The sequence below is a fragment of the Vanessa cardui genome, chromosome 15, assembly GCF_905220365.1.
Source record: "Vanessa cardui chromosome 15, ilVanCard2.1, whole genome shotgun sequence".
Lineage (NCBI taxonomy): Eukaryota > Metazoa > Arthropoda > Insecta > Lepidoptera > Nymphalidae > Vanessa > Vanessa cardui.
Window position 1 is genome coordinate 3,674,465 of NC_061137.1, and position 24,278 is coordinate 3,698,742.

Sequence of the window (24,278 nt, forward strand, 5' to 3'; positions counted from 1 at the left end):
CTATGAAACAGATAGTAAATAATTATTTATAATTATAAGACAGCTGTTATCAAACTACCTACATTATAACTTCTGGTAGTAAGCCTTGAAAAACATAGAAAATGTTGCTTACCAACATTGATGTAAAGAGCTGAAAACAATAATAACTATTGTATTATAATGAAGCGATAATAAGAAAACTGACTAGTTATTAAAGATTTATTTGGCATACTAAGAACACATAACATAAAATAAAAAGAATTCGAGAAATAATAAAAACTAGGATGCTTTTTATACAACATCCTTCGTTTTGCAAGGAAAAATGTTTATATAAAATTAACATAATCAGTTGTGGTAATACTTGTCTTTGATAAGGTTTCAAAAATACCACGATAATAGTGCTCGTAAACAATTATTTTCCCATTACAATGATAAGATAGTCATTCGAGAGATTTTATTGTATTGAAAAGAAAAAATAAATATTTTTTGTATTATTTTTTCATTCAATACAATTTAAACGATCATGTAAAAAAAAATATTTCTAGTGTTACATTAGTTTAGATAAAACAAATTTAACAAACTCCAAAAAAAAATCTAGCCAAAACAATATTTATTTTAAATAACAATAATTTACAAAATCGAACAATTCAGTGTAGCTACATAATAAAGACTTAATGATAATAAATACAGACATTTAAATATTCACCAATTACTTTTATAAGGTTCCAACACACATGTATGTATTGCAGATGAAATAAAAATGTATATATTTAGAAAACGAGTTACAAATACAAAAAAATTGTATGATCTAGTTACAAATAACTTTTAAAATCAAATTAAAGTTAAAATTAAATTTTATCAAGGGTATTTATCAACCACCATACTCTTATAGAAAAAGGCAATAGAGATAAAATTATATTATACTTTTATCATATAATTTTATACATGTGTTTTGGTGCCTTATCACTTCACAATTACAGTTTGACTAACATTTCCAACACAAGAGTATATTTATACTCTTTCTGAGCTTCAAGTTTCGGTTGTCGGTACTCAAAGCTCTTCTAACAACATTCTTATATTCAAATACATAACAATATACCCAATAACAATTCCAGTCTTTACCCGAGTTCGTTCATGATCTTTAATTCAAGCCGCCATTAAAATGAGAAATTGTCTTATTTTTGTAAATGTTAAAGCAATGTTATGTAGTAAAAGAAATATTAATGTCAAGTTTCTGTAACATATCTGTGAAAAAATAAACTCAATAATGTGTATTGAATTTGATTTTATAAAGCACATGGCACTGTTAAGCACATATATTCCATTGAATACGTGAAACATACTTTTTATTTGAGTTGAGTAATATTTAAATAAGTTTCAAAAGCAAAGTTTCACCTTAGTAACATCCATGGGTTAAGCAGTTGTCATTTTAACCGAATATATCTGAGTTTAAAACTTAAGTATATGGCTCAGTAAGATGTTAACATAATATTTCTTTAATAGCAGAATAAGAACTACAAATGTAAGGAAAATATAAGAACTGGAATTAATAAATGCATTCACGCTAGAAATCTCATTAGCAATAGAACATTTTTTTTCCATTTTCTTTTATAATAATTAATCACAAAATATATGAGTTACATTACAAACAAATATTAGGTCGCTTTCTTATGCAGTGCTTGTGAAAAATTTAAAAAAACTTGTGTTTTTTTAGTTAATAATATCTATTTCAAATTTTTTCTTCACATATTGCCATATCGCATGTGCTGTTTTATTTAAAAAAATGTAACATTTGTGTGTAATGTCAAACCACATACTCCTCAATCTAGTGAGACTCCAAATTCGAGGTTTTTTGTTTCAACGATTATCTTGTAGATAAGATCCAACAAGTGATTGATGAATTGTCTCTGAAAAATGTTAATTTACTGATTAAGGCGAATGTCAAGGTTATTTTTATCGAAAATTGCGATAACAGAAACAGTATTTTTGCAATTGTTTTTCGTGTTGTTTGTACAAATAAGATCAGGGGTGGTTCTAAATTCATGAACATGAAAGGATGTATATAGATTGGCCTTTGGAGATAGAAGGATATGTTCGTCTATCCCTCGGCATTACTACTATATTGCAATTTTTTCTAAATTATTTCAAATAAATTGAGAAAAACTTTAAATTACATTCACCACATACATTATTTTGTTTTGTGTCATAGTAAAGACTAATATGACAATGCACAGTTTTTAAAATGAATCTGTAATAAATTACATGTACCTTAAAGTATTAGAGTTTCCCAATTTCCTCCTCGAACAGCCGTTTCCCACCCTTTAACATCTTCTCTGAATCATTGCTATATTTCTCCATATACTCTTCCAGTCTGATCAACCATTGCGCCCAATGTTCTCTAAGCTTGTCCGTTGATAAATGGAATACATCCGCCTTGGAACCATCAGTGTAAGCTATGACTAGTAAAGCGTCTCGTACATTGAAGTGTTTGTAATTCAGATCATTGCATACTGCACCAAAGTAAGCTGCCAACTGGACAGGATTGTCATAGGTCATTGTTATGGATTTTCGTGGCTTGTCAGATTTTTTCCATTCAATAAGTGTTGGCTTTTCCCTGCAATAATAAAGAAATATTTCATGGTTATTTAAAAACAACTAAGTGGTAGATCTTTGTGTAAGCCTGTCTAAGTAGGTATCACCCAGCAATCACATATTTATTATTTTAGTTTGATTTATAAATCAAACTTACCTTATAAGGTAAGGCAGGGTTAATACTTATCATATATCATTCAATTAATACAAATAACAATTACATACTGACTTGACAACACAGGGTAATGCTTGTAAACTGGACTGTATAATAATTGCACAAATTATAACACTAATTTATATATTTAAATAAAATATGTTACTCGTATATTTCAAATTTATGATTACTATTATGACTTGTGTAGTAAAACAGGCAGATTTACAATAATACAAATTATATGCTATATTTTTATACTAGATTAATTATAAAAAATACACTTACTCATAATCAGCAATAGCATCAAATACTCCTCGGTATTTCAAAACAGGGTGTATTACATTAGATTCTATTGCCTTCGGTGAAGATATACTTTTCAATACCTCCGCGACGGACAACCAGACACCTTCCACATCTTTTTCTATGCGTAATTGGTTCCTTGGTTGGGTGAAGTATGTTTTGAGGGTATTATGAAATTTCGTGCCGGATGCTAATTGAGCTGTAAAATAAATAAACTATATATAAAGATACAGAGTTTTTAATTTTGTTTTGTTATATACATAGGTGAACGACCAAATAGGCCACCTGATGGTAAGTGGTTACTATGGCATTCCTTAAGTCGCCCAACACACCAAAAACCTAGGAAGCTAAGATGTTACATCCCTTATAACCATACTTATACTAACTCACTCTTGCTTCAAATGGGAACAAAAAAAAAATGAGCATTGTTATGATAATAAAATATCTAAAGAGAGGTGAGGTCTCCCCAGCATTTATTTAGGGCTTGCCACGAAGCATTAAACTACTTTGTTTTATCTTGATGCATATTGATTAAATTTATAGACATCATAGGTATTAGGAATAAGATATACCTAGTTTACTATATATTTATAACTGAATTCAATTCATATGACATTATTATTATTTGACCATGGTTGTATTCAAAGTTTAATTACTCAAATTACTCATGGTCACAAGCTAAGGTCACTTTTACAAACAACTACTAGACTAATTTAAGCTCATAAGTCAATCATTTATTTAAATAACCTTCTATATAAATAATCTGTTTGTGTTTTAACTCTCCTTGAAAAACTACTTATAAAAATGTAGCTGAACCTGCAGCTTTACATATGTGAAATTACAGCATGTTATTTTGTTTTAATGAAGATTTTTAAGACTAATAGTTCTTACCCACTAACTTATAACCAACTCCATTTCATCATCTTGATGAGTTGATGAAAAACACCACAATCATGATTTGATTAAATATCTACTTGTTAAGATAGTTTCCTAAACCAATCAATATATTACTTAATTTCAATAAAATCAACTTATTTAAATAAAACACTTGATTAATTGTTATCTGTACTAAAACTCTAAATATTTGTTTTGGCACTACCAAAATATACCCCATATATTTGTATATTTCATATCCATCTATCCTTTGTAACTTCATTTAACTTAGTCATCATAGATACATAATCATGTTCAATTTCATACGAAATTGCATAAAATAATTTATTACTTGTTTAATATAGTATAAAAAAGTAGTCTATGTCCATCCTTGGGATGCCAGCTTATTTTGTAGGAAATCTCATGAAAATTAAAATTTAACAGACAGATCGAGTTACATTCGCATTTATAATATTAGTGTAGAATAAATAAAAAAAATTAAACCTTGACCTTTGTTTTGATTCTAAATTAACAAAAAACAACCATGGAAATGTTATTACAGATCTTTTATGCAAAGAAGAAATATACATAAATAAAATAAAAATAAAGTCATGCTATGATCAAACAAGAAACAACCTTAACAAATAAATCTCATTATATTTTCCTAAAATATTTAACCTCAATATAGTTAATGAGTTAATTGATATTTGATTGATACTCCCATAAATATTATTTGTATTTGATTTTAAAGGGTACTTGTTAAAGACATCATTAATGCTACTGTCATATATTTTATTACATATTTCAACATTCAATGGATTATATTTGTACAAGTGCTCAGTATGTAAGTTGTTACCAATTTAATGTAAAATGCTACATCATATACTAAAAATGCTAACAGTATGACTAAAGCAATAATAATTATGCACTCAAATTATATTTATAATATAAATAAATTCATTAAGTTGAAAACTACTATTAACAAGGATAATAAACACTATGTAATAGGAAATTTCCTATTACATAGTGTTCAGGGGATCAAACAGTTATATTTATAAATAAATTTATGAAATCTAATTTATACTGTGTTTAACAAACTGCAAAAAATGGAGAAGTCAATGTCATACATTGATTTGAATACTAAATTATATTTTTATTCAAATATGATTTTTATGTTTGTAAAGATCTAGTGATGAGTTTCAGAGACAGACAATAAATGCCATCAGATCAAGTGCAATTGCTGTTATAATAATGGAGTAGGTTTTACTTTTTTTTATTTATAAAACAAAATTATTATTGTAAGTTTATTATTTAGAGTTTAAAGCTATTTTTGAGTGTAAATTTGTTCATAAAAGAAATATATTGATTCATAATATATTGTGACAAGTTATCTTCGTTAAAATAAAAAAAAATATTGGGATTTTTCACTTTCATGTACTAACAGTATTTATAGTAAATAATTATAGGTGTATTTATACAAAGCAAAAATTAAAAACATTTATGACTGAGCTTATTGTGTATGTTATCAACATCTGTATCACATTGTATCAATCAAAAGTGTAATCTTTATTCTCAATAAAGAAAGAACAATGGAAAAAATAAATAACAATGGAAATACAATAAGGGCCCATATCCGCTGTAGATTATGTAAAACATTAAATTTTACTAAAATAATGGTACATTTAACAGTTTTAATATTGCCTTTATACATATACAAATCAAAATCTGTATATTAATATAATTTCAAACATTGTTCAACGCTGATCACCTAATACTTATTCTATATCTATACCTTTAATATATAGTAAGACTGAGTGACTGGGTCTCCCTGCCAAGTAAAATACAGTGCAATGTCCTGTCTATATATTAATATAACTTTTAAACTCATAGCTGACTGGCCTAATGACCTATTAAGTATTTTTAAACAGTTATCTTCAATAGATTTTTGACTAATTACTAGAAACAAATATATGAGTGTATGTAACATATGGTATAAAATCAAATAGTATATATCTACATACTATATAGTATATATAGTATGTAGATATACACATATTAAGCAAATATTGAAATTGTAATTTACTCAAAAAGTTAATACAAAAAGGATATTAAAAAATTAGTTCATTTTTTTGGAATTAAATTATGAAAATTTGGGATTTCATGTTACAATATGTTTCATTTTCAGAAGATAATAAAATAAAGAATTTTTTCATACCTTGATAAAATCTATTGAATTCTTCCAACCCCATTTCTTCTATTCTTTCTTTTTTCCATTTTTCTAATGATTTTCTTGACTCCTCAGTCATTGTTTTGTTTAATATTAAAGTAACAGATGGGTATTGCTGGGCGTAATCATTCTGGTGTTGTTTGATTTGGAGGATTTTGTCCTCGCTGACATACCCAGGTTGGGCAGCTGAACTGCCCGTTGCATTGTTCACTACAAATGTCTTTATACCTCTGACAGGTGTCCCATTTAATAATACTCCCACTAAATTAAAACAAGTCCTCGTGTTTTGCCACATATTGTTTTTAAAACTTTTTACACTCCTAATTACACTGTTGTAACTTCTAATAGCACAAAGGCTCTGATTTACTACAGCATCTTGTCTCGTAACGTCGATAAACTTTTGCGTACTTTCATTCGATGCGGTCACTTCGTTGTTTTGATGTGGTCTATTTTTAGCTAAAACAGATAATTTTATAACTGCAAAAATGTACACGAGTATATGACACGGCGCTAAGAGTCATATGATTAAATACGAGATTTGTTCATACGCTTCGGGTATTTAAGACGCACATCATATATTTACTTTACTTTTGAAACATTAGTTAGAACGTAATAAGTCACTACGTTTGAACTACAAATGAATAATGAAAGATTTATCATGAAGGGTAACCAGAACTACAATGACAACTAAAAGGCAATATAGAAAGTTGAAATATTAATTTCACAAGGTTACGATGTACAACGAAATGCCAAATATCAAAATAATCGCATTGCTTAAAGTTTAAACTAACCTTCCTTTTTCAATCTACTTTTTTTTTGCTTGTTCGTTTCCAACAGGGGTCCGAAGAGTTCCTTATTTTCTTTATTAAATTGCTTTAATTTATCCGCCGGTTTCAAGAATGAAGCGGGTTTAACTACTTTATATCTGACACTTTGTTTTTCTAAAAATGTTCTTAGACTTTTAATAATAATTGGCCGAAGCATAACGAAGCGACAAAGTAACCTTTATTGAGTATTATAAAGATATACTTCACTATAAAATATAATGAAAATAAATCCTTCTTGTCAAATGCAAGTTATTATTTTTATTTTCAAATTAAATGATTAAGCTAAAACCGATAAAATATAGTCAACTGTTATGACTGTTATCATTACTTTTTTTTATATTTTTGGGATAAGCCTTATTCAATAAAGATTCAAATTTAAAACTTCGTCAAGGATTTAAAAAAAATTTTAAACACAAGAATGATGGTCAATAAAATCGAGTACTCCACTTAAGGCAATTTTTACTTATAATAGTGGAAAATGGAAGGTATTAGCTAAGTGAAAATAACAATAATTAGACTTTTTGTAATAACTAGTTATTAGAATTAGTGATTAGGATATCAAAACGAATACCTATTTGATATATTTGTAACGTGCAAGAAACAATTTTAATCAACTTGATTTAAATTTTTGCAAAAACAAAACGCTTTTAATACCATAGTTTTGCACTTTGCTATTTATTTTTTATCATAAAAAAAATTAAACCATCCATTTAGTTTTAGGTTTTGATGTAAAATACAGAATAAAAATATTTGTATTTATTTATATGGAAATTTATTAAAATGTTTATTGTTCTAAATGTTTTAGAACATTTTCAAAATATCTGAAAACTAATATTGTGTTAATAAACTATTTGTAGGATAGAGCAACATTAAATTGTGTTTTAAAACACAACTTTTTCTTAGGTTTTAATGTGAAAAATGCATGAATTTAGTGGGCTATTTACTATAGAAAGTTAATTTCGTTAAAAAATTACTGTTGGATTATTGATTACGATGATCTTATCATTGATAATTATACAATTTTAAGTTTTTTCATTGTTGTATTATTCCGTTGTTTATATGTGTGTTTTTTTTTAATATTATTATGGTAGTATATTCTGCCATCTATTAGTAAATTTACAAAAAATAGTCAAAGAAGCAGTAGAACCTAAATGTTGTCTCATTGTATCGCTAGATGGAGTAAAAACCCATTCGGTCTTGTAATTTGAAAACAAATTGGTTTATTAATAAAATGTTAGTTATTTAATATTCATATTTTATTTTTACAATTTATGTTTTTCTTAATATAAAATATATAACTCGTTAAATATACGATACAAAATTATTGTCTTCTAGTAGTTACTGTTATCTGTGACAATTAACAATTTGGCGGGAAATATAGATAGAATAGAGCTCGCTGTAAAGACGCAGGCGCGAAGCCGGTAAAGAACTATGGACATTTGAAAAAGCCGGCTGTCAGCTGTGTGGTGGTCTGAATGACAAAGTTTATTCATTGAGCATGAGCGAGTGTTCGTAAAAGTATCGAGAAACTCTTTCGTCAAAAATATATTTATTAACTGCATACGAAATAATTAAATCAACAAAGCGCTAAAAATAATGTAACACAGACTGTGACGAGTGAAGTGAAAAATTACGACGAATTTTTGTGAACAATTTTAAAGGTAAGCAGCTGTTTTATATAATAAATAAATATTATGTTACATATAAAATAAAATATTGCTCCAAGCCATTGTTCTTTATACAAAGCAATTTATAAATTTAAAAAGTCATTTGATTACTTTCGCGATAGTTTTTATAAATTATTTACGAAGTTTTTCCCTTTCAATTCGTTCGTTATTTTAGAAACGATACCAATTTTATATAAAAATATCAGTAGGTATACATTATAAATATACTTTAAAGTGCATCTTGTAATTTTATACTACATATCAGGTTTAAGCTTTTTTGCTATACAAACAAAACAAACTTTGAAATATCATTTAATCGAAATATTTTATGAAATCAGTCAGTCTTTTATTAAAAGTATGTTTAATTTTATGAGTTTTACCAGTACCAATGAAAATACATAGAGCACATTGAAAATACAAATAAATTCCTTTTAGATTTATTTTATGCCGTTATTGCGGAATATATAATATCTATGTATATTTTTATGTCTGTATTTTAAACTCGCGCATCTATATATTTGTTTGGAATTATGATAACAACAATTGAAATCTATAAATTAATTAATCAGCCAAACCGAAAACGACTAGTAATACTTTATAAAAAAAATCTTCTTCTTTATTAGTATTACAATTCAGCGTTAATTAGAATGTGTACTTATACATTTTTTTCTTCAATTTTAAACAGTTTTTCGTGGTTTGTTAAACTATAAGGCAGAAAATATATAAAATAATCAGCATTTTCGAATAAGTAGTTTTCGTACCACCATGTATTCGGAACCTTATTTCTCATTTCCTGTACACAATATAAGTAAAGGTCAAAGGCCTCAAACAAAATTTCTAGTCCTTATTTGTACCATGGAGTTGTTTTTTAAACAAAAGAATCCGAATACAATTCAATAATGAAATTACGAAAATCATATTAGATTTAGCAGCAGTAACTAAACGTGAAAAAAAATATATATTTATGTCACTGTATAGAATAATGTCGCTTCGATTTTCGAAAATATTTCAAAACCGTCTAATTCAAATAGTTTCGCTTTTAAATGTAGATAGATTTCTTTAGAAAATATTGAAGTCTGTTTCTCATCTACGGGTAGAATTTCAAAACATATCTGCGAGTTTACTTAAAAAAATCGTTTTCCTCGATTTCATCTTCCTAGATTCCGTAATTTCAGTTCGATTTCACTTCTAAGTAACCATTAGATTCAGTTTAAAAACCAATCTTTTTAATCTGTTTTTAAAGGCTTTCTGAAATGTAGGTTGTTGTTGGTCTGTTGGTACCAAAACAGATTTTATATTAAAGAATTGGATAAATATTTTGCTTTTTATAATAAAATTAACGAAAATTTTCAAATAATAGAATCTCCAAAACTTTGTAAAGGTTACAAAAATAAATGTCATAAAAAACATTATTTTAAACTAGTAAAAGACAGAGGTTTCGTTCGCGTTTTATTAAAAAAGAAAAAAAATAAAAAAATTTTAATTGTCTTTTATTGGCCTCAAGTTTTCTTTATACCAAATTTCATCAAATTCGGTTCATCAGTTGGGTCGTGAAATAGCGACAGACAGACACACATAGTTACTTTCACATTTATGATATTAATATATGTAGATTTTTGTCTCTTTTTCGGTCGAAGAAAAGTCTAAGATCTAAAAAGCTAATGATCTAAATCCGCTGTCTCTAATTTAATAAGTAAGAGTATGTCTGTATCGATATACTTATTATAGTGAAAGACAGATGTAAGAGAATACTGTATTTTCAACCGACTTCAAAAAGGAGGAGGTTATCAATTCGTCTATACTTTTTTTTTTAATGTTTCGACAATAATGTGTTTTATATTTGTCTGGACGATAATTGTGACCGATTACTAAAAGGTAATTGAATAAAAATGTTAAATATCATTATTGATATACCTTATGTAAAGTCGTTTACAAAAGCGTTCCATGTCTTATTTATATGTACAGTCACAGCAAAAGTATTTTTAATAACGAGATTATTTCATAAACATACGCTACAATGTATGTAGTTTATCCAACTTTTCTGGATTTACTGAATATTTTTATCGTAGTCGGGTTTTAACTTCTCATAACTTCAGAGCTTGTTTTACTTCAGCATCAACGTGATAAATTCATTCCCAGCTTTCGTGCTGCCATCCGCAGCGGTAATGTATTCCATGCAAATAAAATGACATTCTAAATTGAATTTAAAGTGCTTTAACATGTGAGTCAATTTGCTTTAAACGTTTTTTGAGATAAATTTTAACTTGTAACAGGGCTTGTTCTAGTGTATTTGAGTAGTCAAACACTGACGAACATTTCCGTACGTGGTCACAAAGTAAAGGCTTGAAAGTAGATACAATTTGTTCAAATGCTGTAATGGTTTAAAATTTATGTTATATTTTACTCTACTTTTATTTTTAAAAACATTATGTAATACAAAGATGCTGTAGTCCGTTTTATTTGTCTACGTCTTCTAAACTACTTACCTACCTCGTAAAATAAATAATATGACTGTTTTGCATTACAACAAAACAGGTATTATATGTTGGAGAAAACACAGCAATGAAATGAAGAAGCAGTCCTTATGATTCTGTACTCTTTTCTTACTATCATAGATAATTAATCTAAAATACCTTCTATTTCTGGCACCAGAGGGCGCCATAAGTACTTTACCGCCATTGTAGCTGTTGAGCGTCATTGCAGTCTTCATCATCAGCAAGCTCCTTGTATCATTGCTGTGTTTTCTCCAACATATAATACCTGTTTTGTTGTAATGCAAAACAGTCATATTATATGCCTCCGAAAACACAGCAATGAAATGAAGACCTGTTTGATATCTGCTGGTGATCAGAAATAACAAACCACAAGAATGCAATGTGAAAGCAAATTGTTAAAATAATAAGATTTTTTTTTTTTTTTTTTTTAAAAACTTTTAATTATAAATCTTATTAACTTCTAATTAAGAGAAATCAATTTTACAAATGTCCTTATGTATCTAAAAGTTAGGAACCAAAATCATTTGTATCTTGTAGATACTACTGTTATATTAATAAACTAATAAAAGAAATATAAAATAACAATCAAACTTATGATTAAGTTAACAAAAATAATATGAAAGCTTTGTGAAACCAAAAATATAATTATAGTTCAGTCTTAATCTTGAGATCAAATCATTAATCACTAAAATCAATAGGTATTGTAATTAAACTGTTTTAAAGTTATTGTAAAGTGAACCTACTGCAGCTTCACTAGTCTGAGATCTGTCTACATCTTTGCAGTAATATCTTGAAAAGGTCTTTATACTCCTCCAATTACCTCTCTCTAGTATCTCTTGAACTGGTCTATTGTCCAACCATCCCCGAGAAGCTACTGCTGATCTTATGCTACCTGGAGAAGCATCAATCTTGGCTAATCTAAATCCTGACCTTACCCATCCTGCAATCATTGTCTTAGATGCAGGTCTTACAACTCCAGATAATGAGATAAAAAGTGATTCTACTTTTTTATCTTGGTCCCGTCTTGACTTTGAGATCTCAATCAATTTTTTTATATGAGTAACTGGGCAAATCTTTGGGTCTTGATGCCTTATTAGAAGCCAGCCTGATTGCCTATGAATGCTTGTATCCGTTTTTGAACCAAATCTAGGCCAGAATGTAATAGTATGGTCAGTTTCTACAAACCCTTGGTCACTGAGTTCTAGCAGGGTCAGATCATGGAGCCTTCGACCCGAGGCAAGTAAAAGGATAAGTGCTGTTCGTCTGCTTTGTTCAAACAAAGAGTTGGTAACCTTAGATGTCTTTAACCACTCCAACAGAATATTAACGTCCCACACAGGGGATTTAGGTGAATGTGGTTGGGAGAGGCTTATAGCCTTTAAAACTTGATTAATAAAGAAGTTCTTTGATAAGCTTTCTGTTGCTGCACAGTATGTTGCCACAGCGGACTTATGTAATAAAATTGTACTGTATGCAAACTTTTCTTGTAAATACAAATTAGCTAGAAATCTGGCTACCTCCTTACCCTCAGGTCTCTTACTTTGCACATTATGTATTCTACTCCAACGTAGCCACCTCTTTAACGGTGCACTGTAGGTATTTAAAGTAGCTGGACGCCAGCTCTTTCTTAACAAAAGTCGTTCCTCATTACTCCATTCGGTTATCTGATCCTCCCACCCATAATCTTCCAAGCCTGAAGCTTTAATCTGTCCACTTGAGGTGGGCTGATCCCTGTTGTCCAGTCTATTAAAACTCTCTGGAGATTCTCTATTTGCAGAGGAGGAACCACTGCGCGGGACTGCAGGTCCGGGAACCAAAAGCATTGGGTCCACTGGGGCACTACTACATAGTATATCCCCACTGCGCTGTTGAGATGTGCTAAGACTCTGGGTATCATGCTTGGAGGTGGGAATATCCATGCTGTTTGAAAGATCCACTTTTGGCTGAAGGCGTCGCAAAAAAGAGCCGAGCCATCTCTTGAGTTTAGAGTCACATACCTTGGTACAACAGCGGTCTCTTTTGATGCAAACAGATCTACTTCTGGAATCCCCCAAAGGTCGAATATTCTCTTTGTGGCTGGTGGCAGCAGATGCCACTCTGGTATTGGTCTTCCTCTTGACAAGCGATCTGCAATGCCGTTTAGGTTTCCTGGCAAGTAGAATGCTGTCATCTGTATATTGAGCTGACAAGTCAGTTCCAGCAACCTGGTTGTTAGTCCTAATAGGTTTATTGATCGGGTTCCGCCCTGGTTCCGGATGTACGCTACTAGGGTTCTGTTGTCCGATTGTACCAGAATGTGTGCATTTTGTAACCGTGAATTCTGAGACTTGATCACTGCAAAGACGGCATACATCTCCTTCATATTGGAGTGCCAGTTTCTTTGGTTTGGAGCCCACCTTCCTGACAGATACTGATCGTTTAGACTCGCTCCCCAGCCCGCATCCGCTGCGTCTGTGGTTAAGAAATGAGTTACCTGTCTCTTTTCTAGTGGAGTTGAACTGCTCTCTACTGCATCCAACCACCACCTCAAGTCTTCTCGCACACTGGGAGTCAATACTCTCTTTGGGCCTTTCCCAATAAACTTTTTTAGGAAGAGTTGTAACCTCCGGCAGTGGAGCCGGCCCTGAGGATTCGCGTGGTTGGCAAAGTTTAACATGCCCAACATCCTCTGAAGCTCTCTTAACGAGCAGCTGTCTCGGCGCAACATGCCTCTCAGGCAGTCTTTTATACTTACAACTTTTTGAGTTGGTAAGGCTATTGTCCGATTTTGAGTGTCCCAGATTAGACCTAAGTACTCCAGCCTTTGTGTGGGATTGGTAATGGATTTCTTGTAATTTATCCACCATCCCAAGGACTCCAAGATAGCCAGTGTTTCCGCAACCTGTGCCAATAGCTTGGTTCTGTCCTGACAGGCCAGTAAAAAATCGTCCAGGTACACAATGAGACGTATACCTCGACCTCTGAGGACCTCGGCCACCCAGTTTGAGACTGCTGCAAACGTACGGGGCGCTGAGGACAGGCCGAAAGGTAATGCTGTCAACTGGAGGATCTCGTCATTGTATATGACACGCAAAAATCTTCTGTGTGTCTCCGCGATACACAGATGAAAATACGCCTGGTGGATATCGATCTTGGCTAACCAGTCGTTCCCCTGAAGAAATTCTATCACATCTACTTGTGCTATTAAATGGAAATGTCTCGTTGCTACATATGAGTTCAGACCCCTGAGGTCGAAAATTGGGCGCAGGCCACCATCTGATTTCCTGACTAGGAACATCTTTGAAAAGAAACCCGGGTCTATAGTTGAAGGTTTTTCTAACACACCCTTGCTCTTCAATTCTTCTATCATTTGAGTCATTTCTGGGGAAACTTTGGTTGCTAGACATTCCAAAAAATGACTGGTAGGGTATTTCAGAGGAGGCTTCTTCCTGAAAGGTAAGCGGTGATTTGCTATTGACCTTAAAATAAACTGGGTTGCCCCTAGTTCCGACCATTTCTCTATGGAAAATCTTAGGCAACCTCCTCTGAACCCGTGCAGTGAGTCAATTTTCTTTAGATTTAGGGTTTGATCCCTCTGTATTCGGTCGACGTTGACGAAAGGACCGACTCTTCTGTTGCACTGAATGTTTGAATTTCCTATCAAACTTCTTGTTTTTATATTTATTACTAACCTTCTTATTCTGAAAAATATGTTCTCCTCGCTCTGGGTTCTTCCTCTCCTTTAAATAGGCTGGTGTATTCAACCAGACTTGAGACCCTCCGAGGGATTGTATTATAGGCTGTAAAGCCTCTCTACTGAATAAGTATTCAGAGCTGGGCGGGACATTCCTTAGAGTATTTTTAAGGTTGTCATTACCTATTTCTTTAAGAATGCGTTCACGCCTAACCTCTATACATTCAGAACGCTTTCCACAAATAATTTGCATAGTGGTCTCTGAATTTTTATGACATAAAGATCCAGGTCCAAAAGTGTCAGAAATTTTCTCAAACAAGTTATTTGGATTTAAGTTCTGAGAATTAGTACAAGCCCAGTCAACAATAGTTTGTAAACCTGTTTTTAATAATTGACGTTGTTCCAATACTTGATTGGATAGCCCGGCTAAAAGTAACTCAGTTGAAGCAAGGTAGTCCTTGCTTTTATTAAAGTGACATAATTCATCGTTAACTTGAAGCCCAGTGAACCCTGGTGTTGCTAAGCAACTCTGTAAAACTTGCTTATACCTAATGCCTTTCCAAGCCTGAGAATCAAATTGTTGTAACTTATTTAATTCTAAATATCTCTCTTTATCACTAGTTGGTATAATCTTTTTTCTATCAACATCTGTATTTAGGGAACCCCAATTAAGCGACATTGATTCGGGTTGGCTAGGTAATGTTAGAAATTGTTCTGAATTATTATTAGGAAATTGTAAATTTTTATTAGGAAACTGTTGTAAATTGTTATTACTACTAGTACTAGGAATAGCTTTATTATAATTCTGTTGATCCGATGAATTATAATACATAGGGCTACATTGACTGAAATAATTAGAAATGTACGCCATTTGTGACATTAAAACATCAACCCGCGGATCGGTAAAAACTTTTTTTGACCTGTATTTACGTGCTGTTGTACGAGATCGTTTATTTGGTAAGGGTGATGCAGTACCATCCTCGAACTCCGAGGACGAGGATGAACTGTTCCCTGACGATCTAGACACAGAGCTCGTAGACGGTATTTGTTCTCCATCCGAAGCAACAATACCGACACGCTCGTTTTCCTTACCACTACTTACCGGATCCATCTCTGTAGTGAGATACACTGCTGTGTTTTCAAAAGGCACTAAATCCTACACTTAGTACACTTTTTAACAAACTTTTTAAGACTTTGTATTTTAAGAAAAAAATTTCGAAGCAATTCGAACGAATCACAAGAATGCAATGACGCTCAACAGCTACAATGGCGGTAAAGTACTTATGGCGCCCTCTGGTGCCAGAAATAGAAGGTATTTTAGATTAATTATCTATGATAGTAAGAAAAGAGTACAGAATCATAAGGACTGCTTCTTCATTTCATTGCTGTGTTTTCGGAGGCATATAATATTAGTATTAAAAAAAGGAAACATCAATTTAGCATTTTAGGCAGTAATTAATCTTCACAAATAGATGGAGATATCAATGATTCTGGTTATAAGATTTTTTTAACTTGTGGAAATTTTAATTTTTATTAAATGATGAAAAATTATAATTTCTTATCGAAGGGACGTTCAGTATATATATAGTTATTTTGTAAGAACAAGCTTAAAATTTAATGCAGAATTCGATCTCAAATTATTGTAAAGTATTTTGCGACATTGGCTATGATAAAACTATAATATTTAAAGTAACCTCTCGCATCAAAATCACTGTAAGTTTTTAACATTTCACATGTAAGATCCGAAGCGAAATCTCACAGAATAGCACTGCAGATCCGGCTTAGCCCGTCTGAGTTTTGAAGAGCTAAATTTGTTCTAGTATTTATTTCTTTACATCGGTAATGTTTCACATTCCGACTTCAATTTTATGCTTTGGAAAAAATTCAGATATATAATTTTAAATATACACTATATTATATATGTGAAAGTAACTCTGTCTTTGTGTCGCTCTTTCACTGCCAAATCAAAGAACCGAATTTGACAAAATTTCGTATGAAGCAAACTTGAACTCCAAGGAATTACATAGGCTATTTTTTGTCCAAAACATGACGACAAACCACTAAATCGCAAGCGATGCCGCGGGGGACAACTAGTATACATATAATAAACATACGGTAGATGTTTTATTAACCGACGTAGTTATTGGTGGTCAAATCATATCTGGGGGCACGGCAGTGCCCCAGTCAAGTCTCGAGCAAAACGGGCACGGCCGTACCATCTTTTCTCGAAGCGATTCGCGACTGTTTCGTCCCCCCTATATCTTCGTAGTGGACAAAGCTAGGAGTTTGGGTTTGTGTTGGTGACTAATAGTAGGCATTAGAACAGGCTTAAGTTCGAAATTACATGCCAATTGAATTAATAGTTTAGGATTTACAAGTCACTATAATTATAATATAAAGAAAAGTATTGATACAATTACTAAATGTTTATTTATAATTACATAATAATTTGAATAGGACTTCGCTTCTATGACATCTCAAAACTTTTGACGATGGAAAGACTGCAGCGAGAGGCATGGCATTTGTTTTACATTTAATGTTTTTGGTGGGATACATATGTATATTATGCACTGTTTTATCACGTTACTGTTATTTTCTGACAATATTTTAGTTTGTAATCAGAGGTATAGTAATAACAAGTACATAGCTGATCTTTCATAAAGAAATGTGATCCTCGAAAGGTACATAATTGGTACTGACGATATTTCGATATATGTATGCTGGAGTGGCGATAGAGCTTAAAATCTTGCCCATCATTGATACATTTATGGCCTATATCTCGTTTACCCAATGCTGTATATATATAATATTAAATGTTTAAGTATTTTCAGTTGTCGTGTGTTAAAAATATAACGAGGGGTTAGGCATCAACTCGTTATCAGACGTGATGATATCCGAAATGTAAGTCTAGTCTTTCACGTTCGTAATATATCTTTTTTAGATATTCCATCAACTATGACACTTTTCGGCTATCGCATGTTTTTCTTCGTCATACTGACGTTGCCAACATGTGCGATAACAAAAATACTAATTAAACTTTTTATTGCTTCGACATTATAATCGAAGGTGATGAACAAATCTTAGATGTACGTGTCCTGTGTGATTTGTTAATAATTCCGCTATATTATGTTCAGACACAAACTATTCTTGATAAATATATCATTATTTCTTATTCGAAGTTTCACCCGCACCACCTTGATGTCCGATTTTCGGAGTCTTCGTTAAACGAGGTCTCGAACTGGGGCCGGCTAAATTTAGTCCATTTCAACCCCAAAAAGACGCAAGTTTGCGCGTTAACCGCTAAAAAAACACCATTTGTCGTATCTCCACGATTTGAGAACATCCCGATAGCCGCTACAGGTAGTATCGGAATACTTGGCGTTGATATTTCGAGCCTCGTTCAGTTCCGCGGTCAATTGGAAGGCAAAGCCAAATTGGCTTCAAAGAAGCTCGGTGTGCTCAGCAAGGCGAGACAGTATTTCACGTCGGCCCATCGCCTAAAACTTTACAAGGCGCAAATTCGGCCTCACATGGAGTACTGCTCTCACCTCTAGGCGGGTGCTCCCCAGTACCAGCTCCTTCCATTTGACCGCATCCAACGTAGAGCGGCTTGAGTTATCGACGAACAAGCCCTTTCCGATCTCCTTGATCCTTTGGCTTTGCATAGAGATGTTGGATCACTCTGCATCTTCTACCGAATTTTTCACGGGGAATGTTCCGAGGAATTGTTCGGATTAATCCCGGCTGCTGAATTTCACCTTCGGACATCTCGTCAAAATTCTAAGTTTCACCCGCACCATCTTGATGTCCGAAAATCCACAACAGCGCGATTTCTTAGACATTTTCTGCCTCGCACAACCACTTTGTGAAACCAGCTTTCGCCGGCTTTTCGAACCGATACGACATGGGAACCTTCATGAAAAGAGCGTACTCCTTAAAGACCAATGCACCTACAAGCCTGGTGTTGCAGATATCCATGGGCGGTGGTAATCACTTTTCATCAGGTGAGCTTCTGCTCGTTTGCCACCTATGTCATAAAAAAATTATAATACTACATTATTTTAGTATATATTGTAATTTTCTTACAAAGTTCTGATAACAACAGCGCGCCATTATGATATTCAGAGCGTCATTTTTTCATGAAATCATACTATCTTTGATATTGGTCTCGATATTGAGTCAGTTCATTGTCAAAGTTTTTTACTTGGTTTTATTCCTCCATTGATTTTAATAGGTTTAACAACGAATAATAAGTTTAATCATTTGATCCATCTACCATTAAATTTTAAATTAAATTATATTATTACTCGACTTAAAAAAAAGCCAAAAATCTTAATTTGCTTTAAAATTTTTATATAATGTCTAACGACGCGATAATTAGGTGAAATTTTTTAACGAATTTGTTTTCTCAAAATCGATCTGAGGTCAGTTTTTATGTTATCATTGTCAACAACACGAAGTGCGTAAACGTTTCTCAATCAGTTGAACAGAACGGGTTTAAAAGTCAGTTGTAAGATTTGACCCACGCATACACACAAATAATGAAATCTTGTAACTATACTTAGAAATTGAATCAAATTTGCTAAGTACGTCTTGCGTATGGAGCAATACGTCGTATACGTCTCATTTCATTTATTACTCATTAAATTGGTTTTCAATATTTTTATTGTACACCAATATATCCATACTTAAGTCATATTCAAAAAAGAGGCTGCCTTATCGCTATAACAGCGATCTCTTCCAGGCAACTTCAAGGCAGAGGAAAGAAACAGAGATAAAAAGAGATAGGGGAGTACCTACATAACAGATATAAACATAATATATGTATAAATATATTAAGATGAAATACATAAAAACATATTATGTTTAAAATAAAATAACGTACAATACTTAATTTAAAATCAATAATTTAAATTCAATTCTCTCTCAATAAAAAGGTATACAGCATTAAAGTTAAAGATAGTATTGTTTTAAGATGGTTTTGAATGAAAAATGAAGTAGAAATATTTCATTGAATATTATATGAAATATCCCTTATTAGTACTTGGACATGATGGCATCCTGACCGATTTACCTCATGGTGGCCAATCTCAAAAGAGACCAACCTACGCAAGACGTAGTATAGAGAACAAGTGTGTCAAACACCGGTGCTCTATCTTCTCACTCTTATAGTCTAACTAGCTGTTCCCACGACTTTAATAAAAAATACTGTTGTAGCTTAAGTTACTTCTTATTGCATCTGCTGTCTACTGATGAAATTCTGTCGAAATCGGTCCAGCCGTTCCAGAGATTAGCCGGAACAAACAGACAGACAGACAAAAATGTTATTTTGTACAGTGTATACATGTGTACATATGCACTATAGTTACAGACACTCCGATTTTATTGTATATATAGATGAGACTGAAAATCCGAGGCAACTGTAAAGAGTTTCGGTCCGACTGCTTTTCCTTCTTTCCGAGGAACTTTCAGATGCCGAGCTATTACTGAGAATTTTGTATCAGAACTTGTACATAAGGTATAATAAAATTAAAGTCATTTTTATAAAACAATGTGTTTGAAATATTTGCTGCGATTTATTATTTCGATCAATCGAAACAACTGTAACAATGTAATATAATATTTGAAACAACATGATTAAATTAAAAAACAAAAAAACTCTTTACCTGTTAATGGATAGAGAGATTAATAGTTAGGTAGCTATTGATTGAATAGTGTAACGTCGTTTCAGAAAAAAATGTCGGCAAGGAGACTTAATTATTTTCAGAAGGTTTCCCCTACAGTATAGATTAATTTTGTTAATTAAAATCAAATGGTTTGAAGGCGATTGTTTTATAGAATTATAATTTTATCCAAACCTTTCGATAATTTTTAGATGATATATAATATATATAGATTAATTCAGAGGCAACAATTTTATCATTAATATTATAAAGAGGATTTTAACGAAGACAATTTTGTGGTAATTTTTCGTTTGACACATTAAAGCTACCGTATGATGTTTTCTGTCACTGCCTATTTATAGTTGAATTACAACAACAAATTTGTAAAACGTTAGTCCAAATGTTTTAACCAAAGAAGTATCTCATCTTACATAGAGCTGCTAATTCAAATCATCTGTTTATGAGATTAAGCTTAATATTGAAAGAAAACTGTCGGCCTAGATGCTTTCAAAGCATAAGGTGCGATGACTTTAACAGATACACAAAAATTATATTTGTGAGTGTCATAGGTCTTTTCAAAATGTCTTAAAAAGTCAATATTCATACCTGTCTCAAGGGACCATAATCTTGATTGATCGAAGACCTGGAGAGGGACCAACGTATTTACGTGTTTTTCGAGGCTCAAAAGTATGTACGCTACCTTATAATTAACTTTGCTTTCCGATTACTGCTACAGAGAGTCTTAAAAATAATCAAATTCGTTTATATATATCATATATTATATCAGTTCAGGTTCAATCCCTTAGATTTTATAAGCAGCGGCAATATAATCTAGCCACTAGACCCACAAGATAGCCATGTCTACTATACAATATTGATGTTAAATTAGTAAGTTGTTAACGTAGAATGGTATCGTGCAAAATCTAGAATTGGATTTAGAAGTTCGGTTTAACTTTATCAAGTGCAATGCTTCAAGCGTTTGAGGTAATGTTATTCGGTCTTAACGTTTAGAATAACTTTGTTCAGCTTATTCTTATTCTATTTGGAAAGTGTTTTCTAAAACGAAGGAAAATTATACGAAAATGTATTTATTTTAATAATAAAGTAAGTAAATTTTATTTTTAAACTAGCTGTGCCAACGGCCATGTACGCGTTTGAATTTAACAAAAAACAAATAATATAGCCTAAGTTGCTCCCTATTATATCAGTAATCGACCAGTGAAAGTCTCGTCAAAATCGGCCCTGCCGTCTCAGAGATTAGCCGGAACAAACAGACAGACAGACAGACCGACAATATTATAAAAAATCTTATTTTGGTATATGTACCGTGAATAGATACATATGCTTTGAGTGAAGAAGGGCTATTTTAATATTAGAAAGAGACACTCGAATTCTATTATATGTATATATAGATATCTGGAAATCATCTCAAAACACAATGTAATATAGATTTTAAGACACTTACTTCCTTAGTGAGCTTTTTTGTGACCTACATTTAGGAACACCAGCCCTAATACTATATTCAATAAAGAAAGACCGGATTATTTTAGGCCATGAAACCTTATTATATGTTATCGATCTCTCTATTCAAAGCTAAACAAACAACAACAGTCTGTATATTTCCTATTGCTGGGATAAGGCCTCTTCTCCCTTTGACGAGAAGTTTTTGGAATATATTCCACCGCGCTGTTTCAATTCGGCTTGGTGGTATACACATGTGGCAGAATTTCTATGAAATTATACACATGAAGGTTTTGTTACGATGTTTTCCTTCACCGCCGAGCACGAGATACTGGTATCGAGCACGAACCCGCAGTCATCGGTTAAGATGCACGCGTTCTAACCACTGGGCCATATCGGTTCAAATCTATACTTCTATACTAATATTTAGTAGATATAAAATTTGTTTGTTTGTTTCTAGGGGGAAATCTCTCATACTAAAGATCCAATTCTAATACTTTTTTCATTGATTAATGGTAAATTACTCACGAGTGATCTAATATATAAACACATTGCATCAGTGCAATCTCGGAGCGCGTTGCTAGTCTGCAAAATAATATACAAAAAGTTTAGTTGTTATAAAATTGTTTAGAATATCCCTTTCAGCAATCAACACAAATAAATAATTTAAAAAAGTCGAGTAAAAAATATAAAAAGGTATGTAAAAAGGGTCTATAAACTTTCACATGAACCCTTATCCTTTTTCATGCGAAGAAATTTAAATAAATAACACAGACGTAATTGTGGACCACACCTGAATCAACTGGATTTGTGTATTCTGCTATAACGTAGGTAAATATGCAAATCATGACGTCATGAAATCGTCATTCCCGTAGGCGTAAATGGTGATATAATTAGCGTGTAACCATCAATTTAGAAAGGGCTTGTAAACATAAAAACATCGTTACTTTACTCATTGTTTGTTCAACCTGATTAAAAACTTGTTGCTTACAAACTATTTAGATGTTCATTTGGATTTTGGAAGAGTAAATTAACATACCCCGAGGAAACATATTGTTTTAACGTGTAACAAAATAGCATTAAAAATACATTAGGTAATTATTTAATGTTTAGTAGTTTGGAAGAGTGTACATTTTGTGTCGGTCGTTAAATTTTAGGGTTTGATGAACTATTGGTGGTGAAATTGTTTATTGTAATTTTGAGTTTATTTATTTAGTTTAGAAGGGTAGAAAAACAAATGGGGACATTTATGCAAGTAAAACATTAAACTAGTTATGCATCGACTAATAAAACATAATGTCTGTTTTTTTTTTAACGAGAAATGTTTGGCTGTAATGTAAGGCGGTTCATAATCAAATGGGCCTTCGCCATCGTCAGAATAAGAGCTGTATGAACCAAGATAGTCCAGTAAAACATGTGAAGCGAAGCATAAAGAAGGACAAGCAACACCTAGTTTTAATGTATTTAATTTGTGATTATAATTCATCTCGTGTTCCGCAGCGAAGGATGACACCGTCACACTAAACTGAGTTCAATCGACAATTTTCAGTTAAGATTTACGTGTTCCAGACACTAACAACTCTTTTTTTCAAATATACAAAGTTTCAAACCGAACATCCGCGTGCAAAAGCTTTTTTTTTATTTTTCTTTCGTATTTGCTTATGCAAACATTTTATTTAAAATATATAACTGAGTAAGAAAGGAGAATCAATATTGCTTTTTGGTTTAAAAAAAGATTGTCTTAAGTTGATAAATTGAGATTTTAAGGATTATTGATAGTTTCTTTGGCTTTGAAGAAAAGATGATTAGGATTTTTGTTTTCAATTATATCTATTTTGTTGTCATAAAGCATTTCGAATCGTTTAGGCATAATTGAAACTAGATCAGAGAAAAGCATTATATAACAAAAATACGTGGATTTGAAGTGATAATCCTGACCTATATCCCAGCATCCGATATTGCCTACCAATAATGTAATCAATAAGGTACAAATAACTTGACACACCCAACTCTCATTGTAGGTATATTGTCTTTCAAATAGATGGATTTATTTTAACATAAAATATAATAGCGTATGAATAATCGTTTTGTGTGAAACGACCTCGATTCTGCTAGATTAGTATCATTTGCGAGATATCCGTTAGCGAGGTGTAGGATGCTGATGAGGTCGACTTGACCGTCAAAGGATATTTTACATCATAACTTGTCTACGGTGTTATCTAGTATAATTTGTCTTTTGTGTTTGACTCACGAGTGTCCGAGTATATATTTCATACTATGTCCTTTACATATACGTATTTCGTTAGTATATGTGAAATTTACTCAAAAGTGTCTTATTATAATATGTATAATGTTCAAGAGTGAATA

The 24,278-nt window shown here is 31.9% G+C and overlaps 2 protein-coding genes across 2 annotated transcripts in view; one reads left to right on the plus strand and one right to left on the minus strand.

Annotated features, from left to right (window-relative positions):
• Nucleotides 1-184: 184 nt before the first annotated feature.
• LOC124535585 (mitochondrial genome maintenance exonuclease 1-like) lies at nucleotides 185-7,276 on the minus strand. The gene is made up of 5 exons (XM_047111845.1): nucleotides 6,917-7,276; nucleotides 6,114-6,581; nucleotides 3,011-3,224; nucleotides 2,248-2,593; nucleotides 185-1,886 (listed from the first exon to the last, which is right to left on the minus strand). Exons 1-4 carry the CDS (start codon nucleotides 7,107-7,109, stop codon nucleotides 2,257-2,259), a joined length of 1,212 nt encoding a protein of 403 aa, XP_046967801.1. The 5' UTR covers nucleotides 7,110-7,276; the 3' UTR covers nucleotides 185-1,886; nucleotides 2,248-2,256.
• Nucleotides 7,277-8,339: 1,063 nt separating this feature from the next.
• The window catches only part of LOC124535548 (connectin-like), a 77,530-nt gene continuing 61,591 nt past the window's right edge, over nucleotides 8,340-24,278 (plus strand). Inside the window, exon 1 of the mRNA XM_047111774.1 lies at nucleotides 8,340-8,613. The gene's annotated coding sequence lies outside the window, so the exon portion shown is untranslated. The remainder of the gene's footprint in view (nucleotides 8,614-24,278) is intronic.

Bases quoted from the DNA above. Each gene is read 5' to 3' on its own strand.
- LOC124535585 (XM_047111845.1), bottom strand. From the start codon at position 7,109: ATGCTTCGGCCAATTATTATTAAAAGTCTAAGAACATTTTTAGAAAAA. The intron at 6,582-6,916 runs GTTAGTTTAAAC...TATCTGTTTTAG, and splicing joins AAGTAGATTGAAAAAGGAAG to CTAAAAATAGACCACATCAA. The intron at 3,225-6,113 runs GTATGAAAAAAT...TTTATTTTACAG, and splicing joins ATTCAATAGATTTTATCAAG to CTCAATTAGCATCCGGCACG.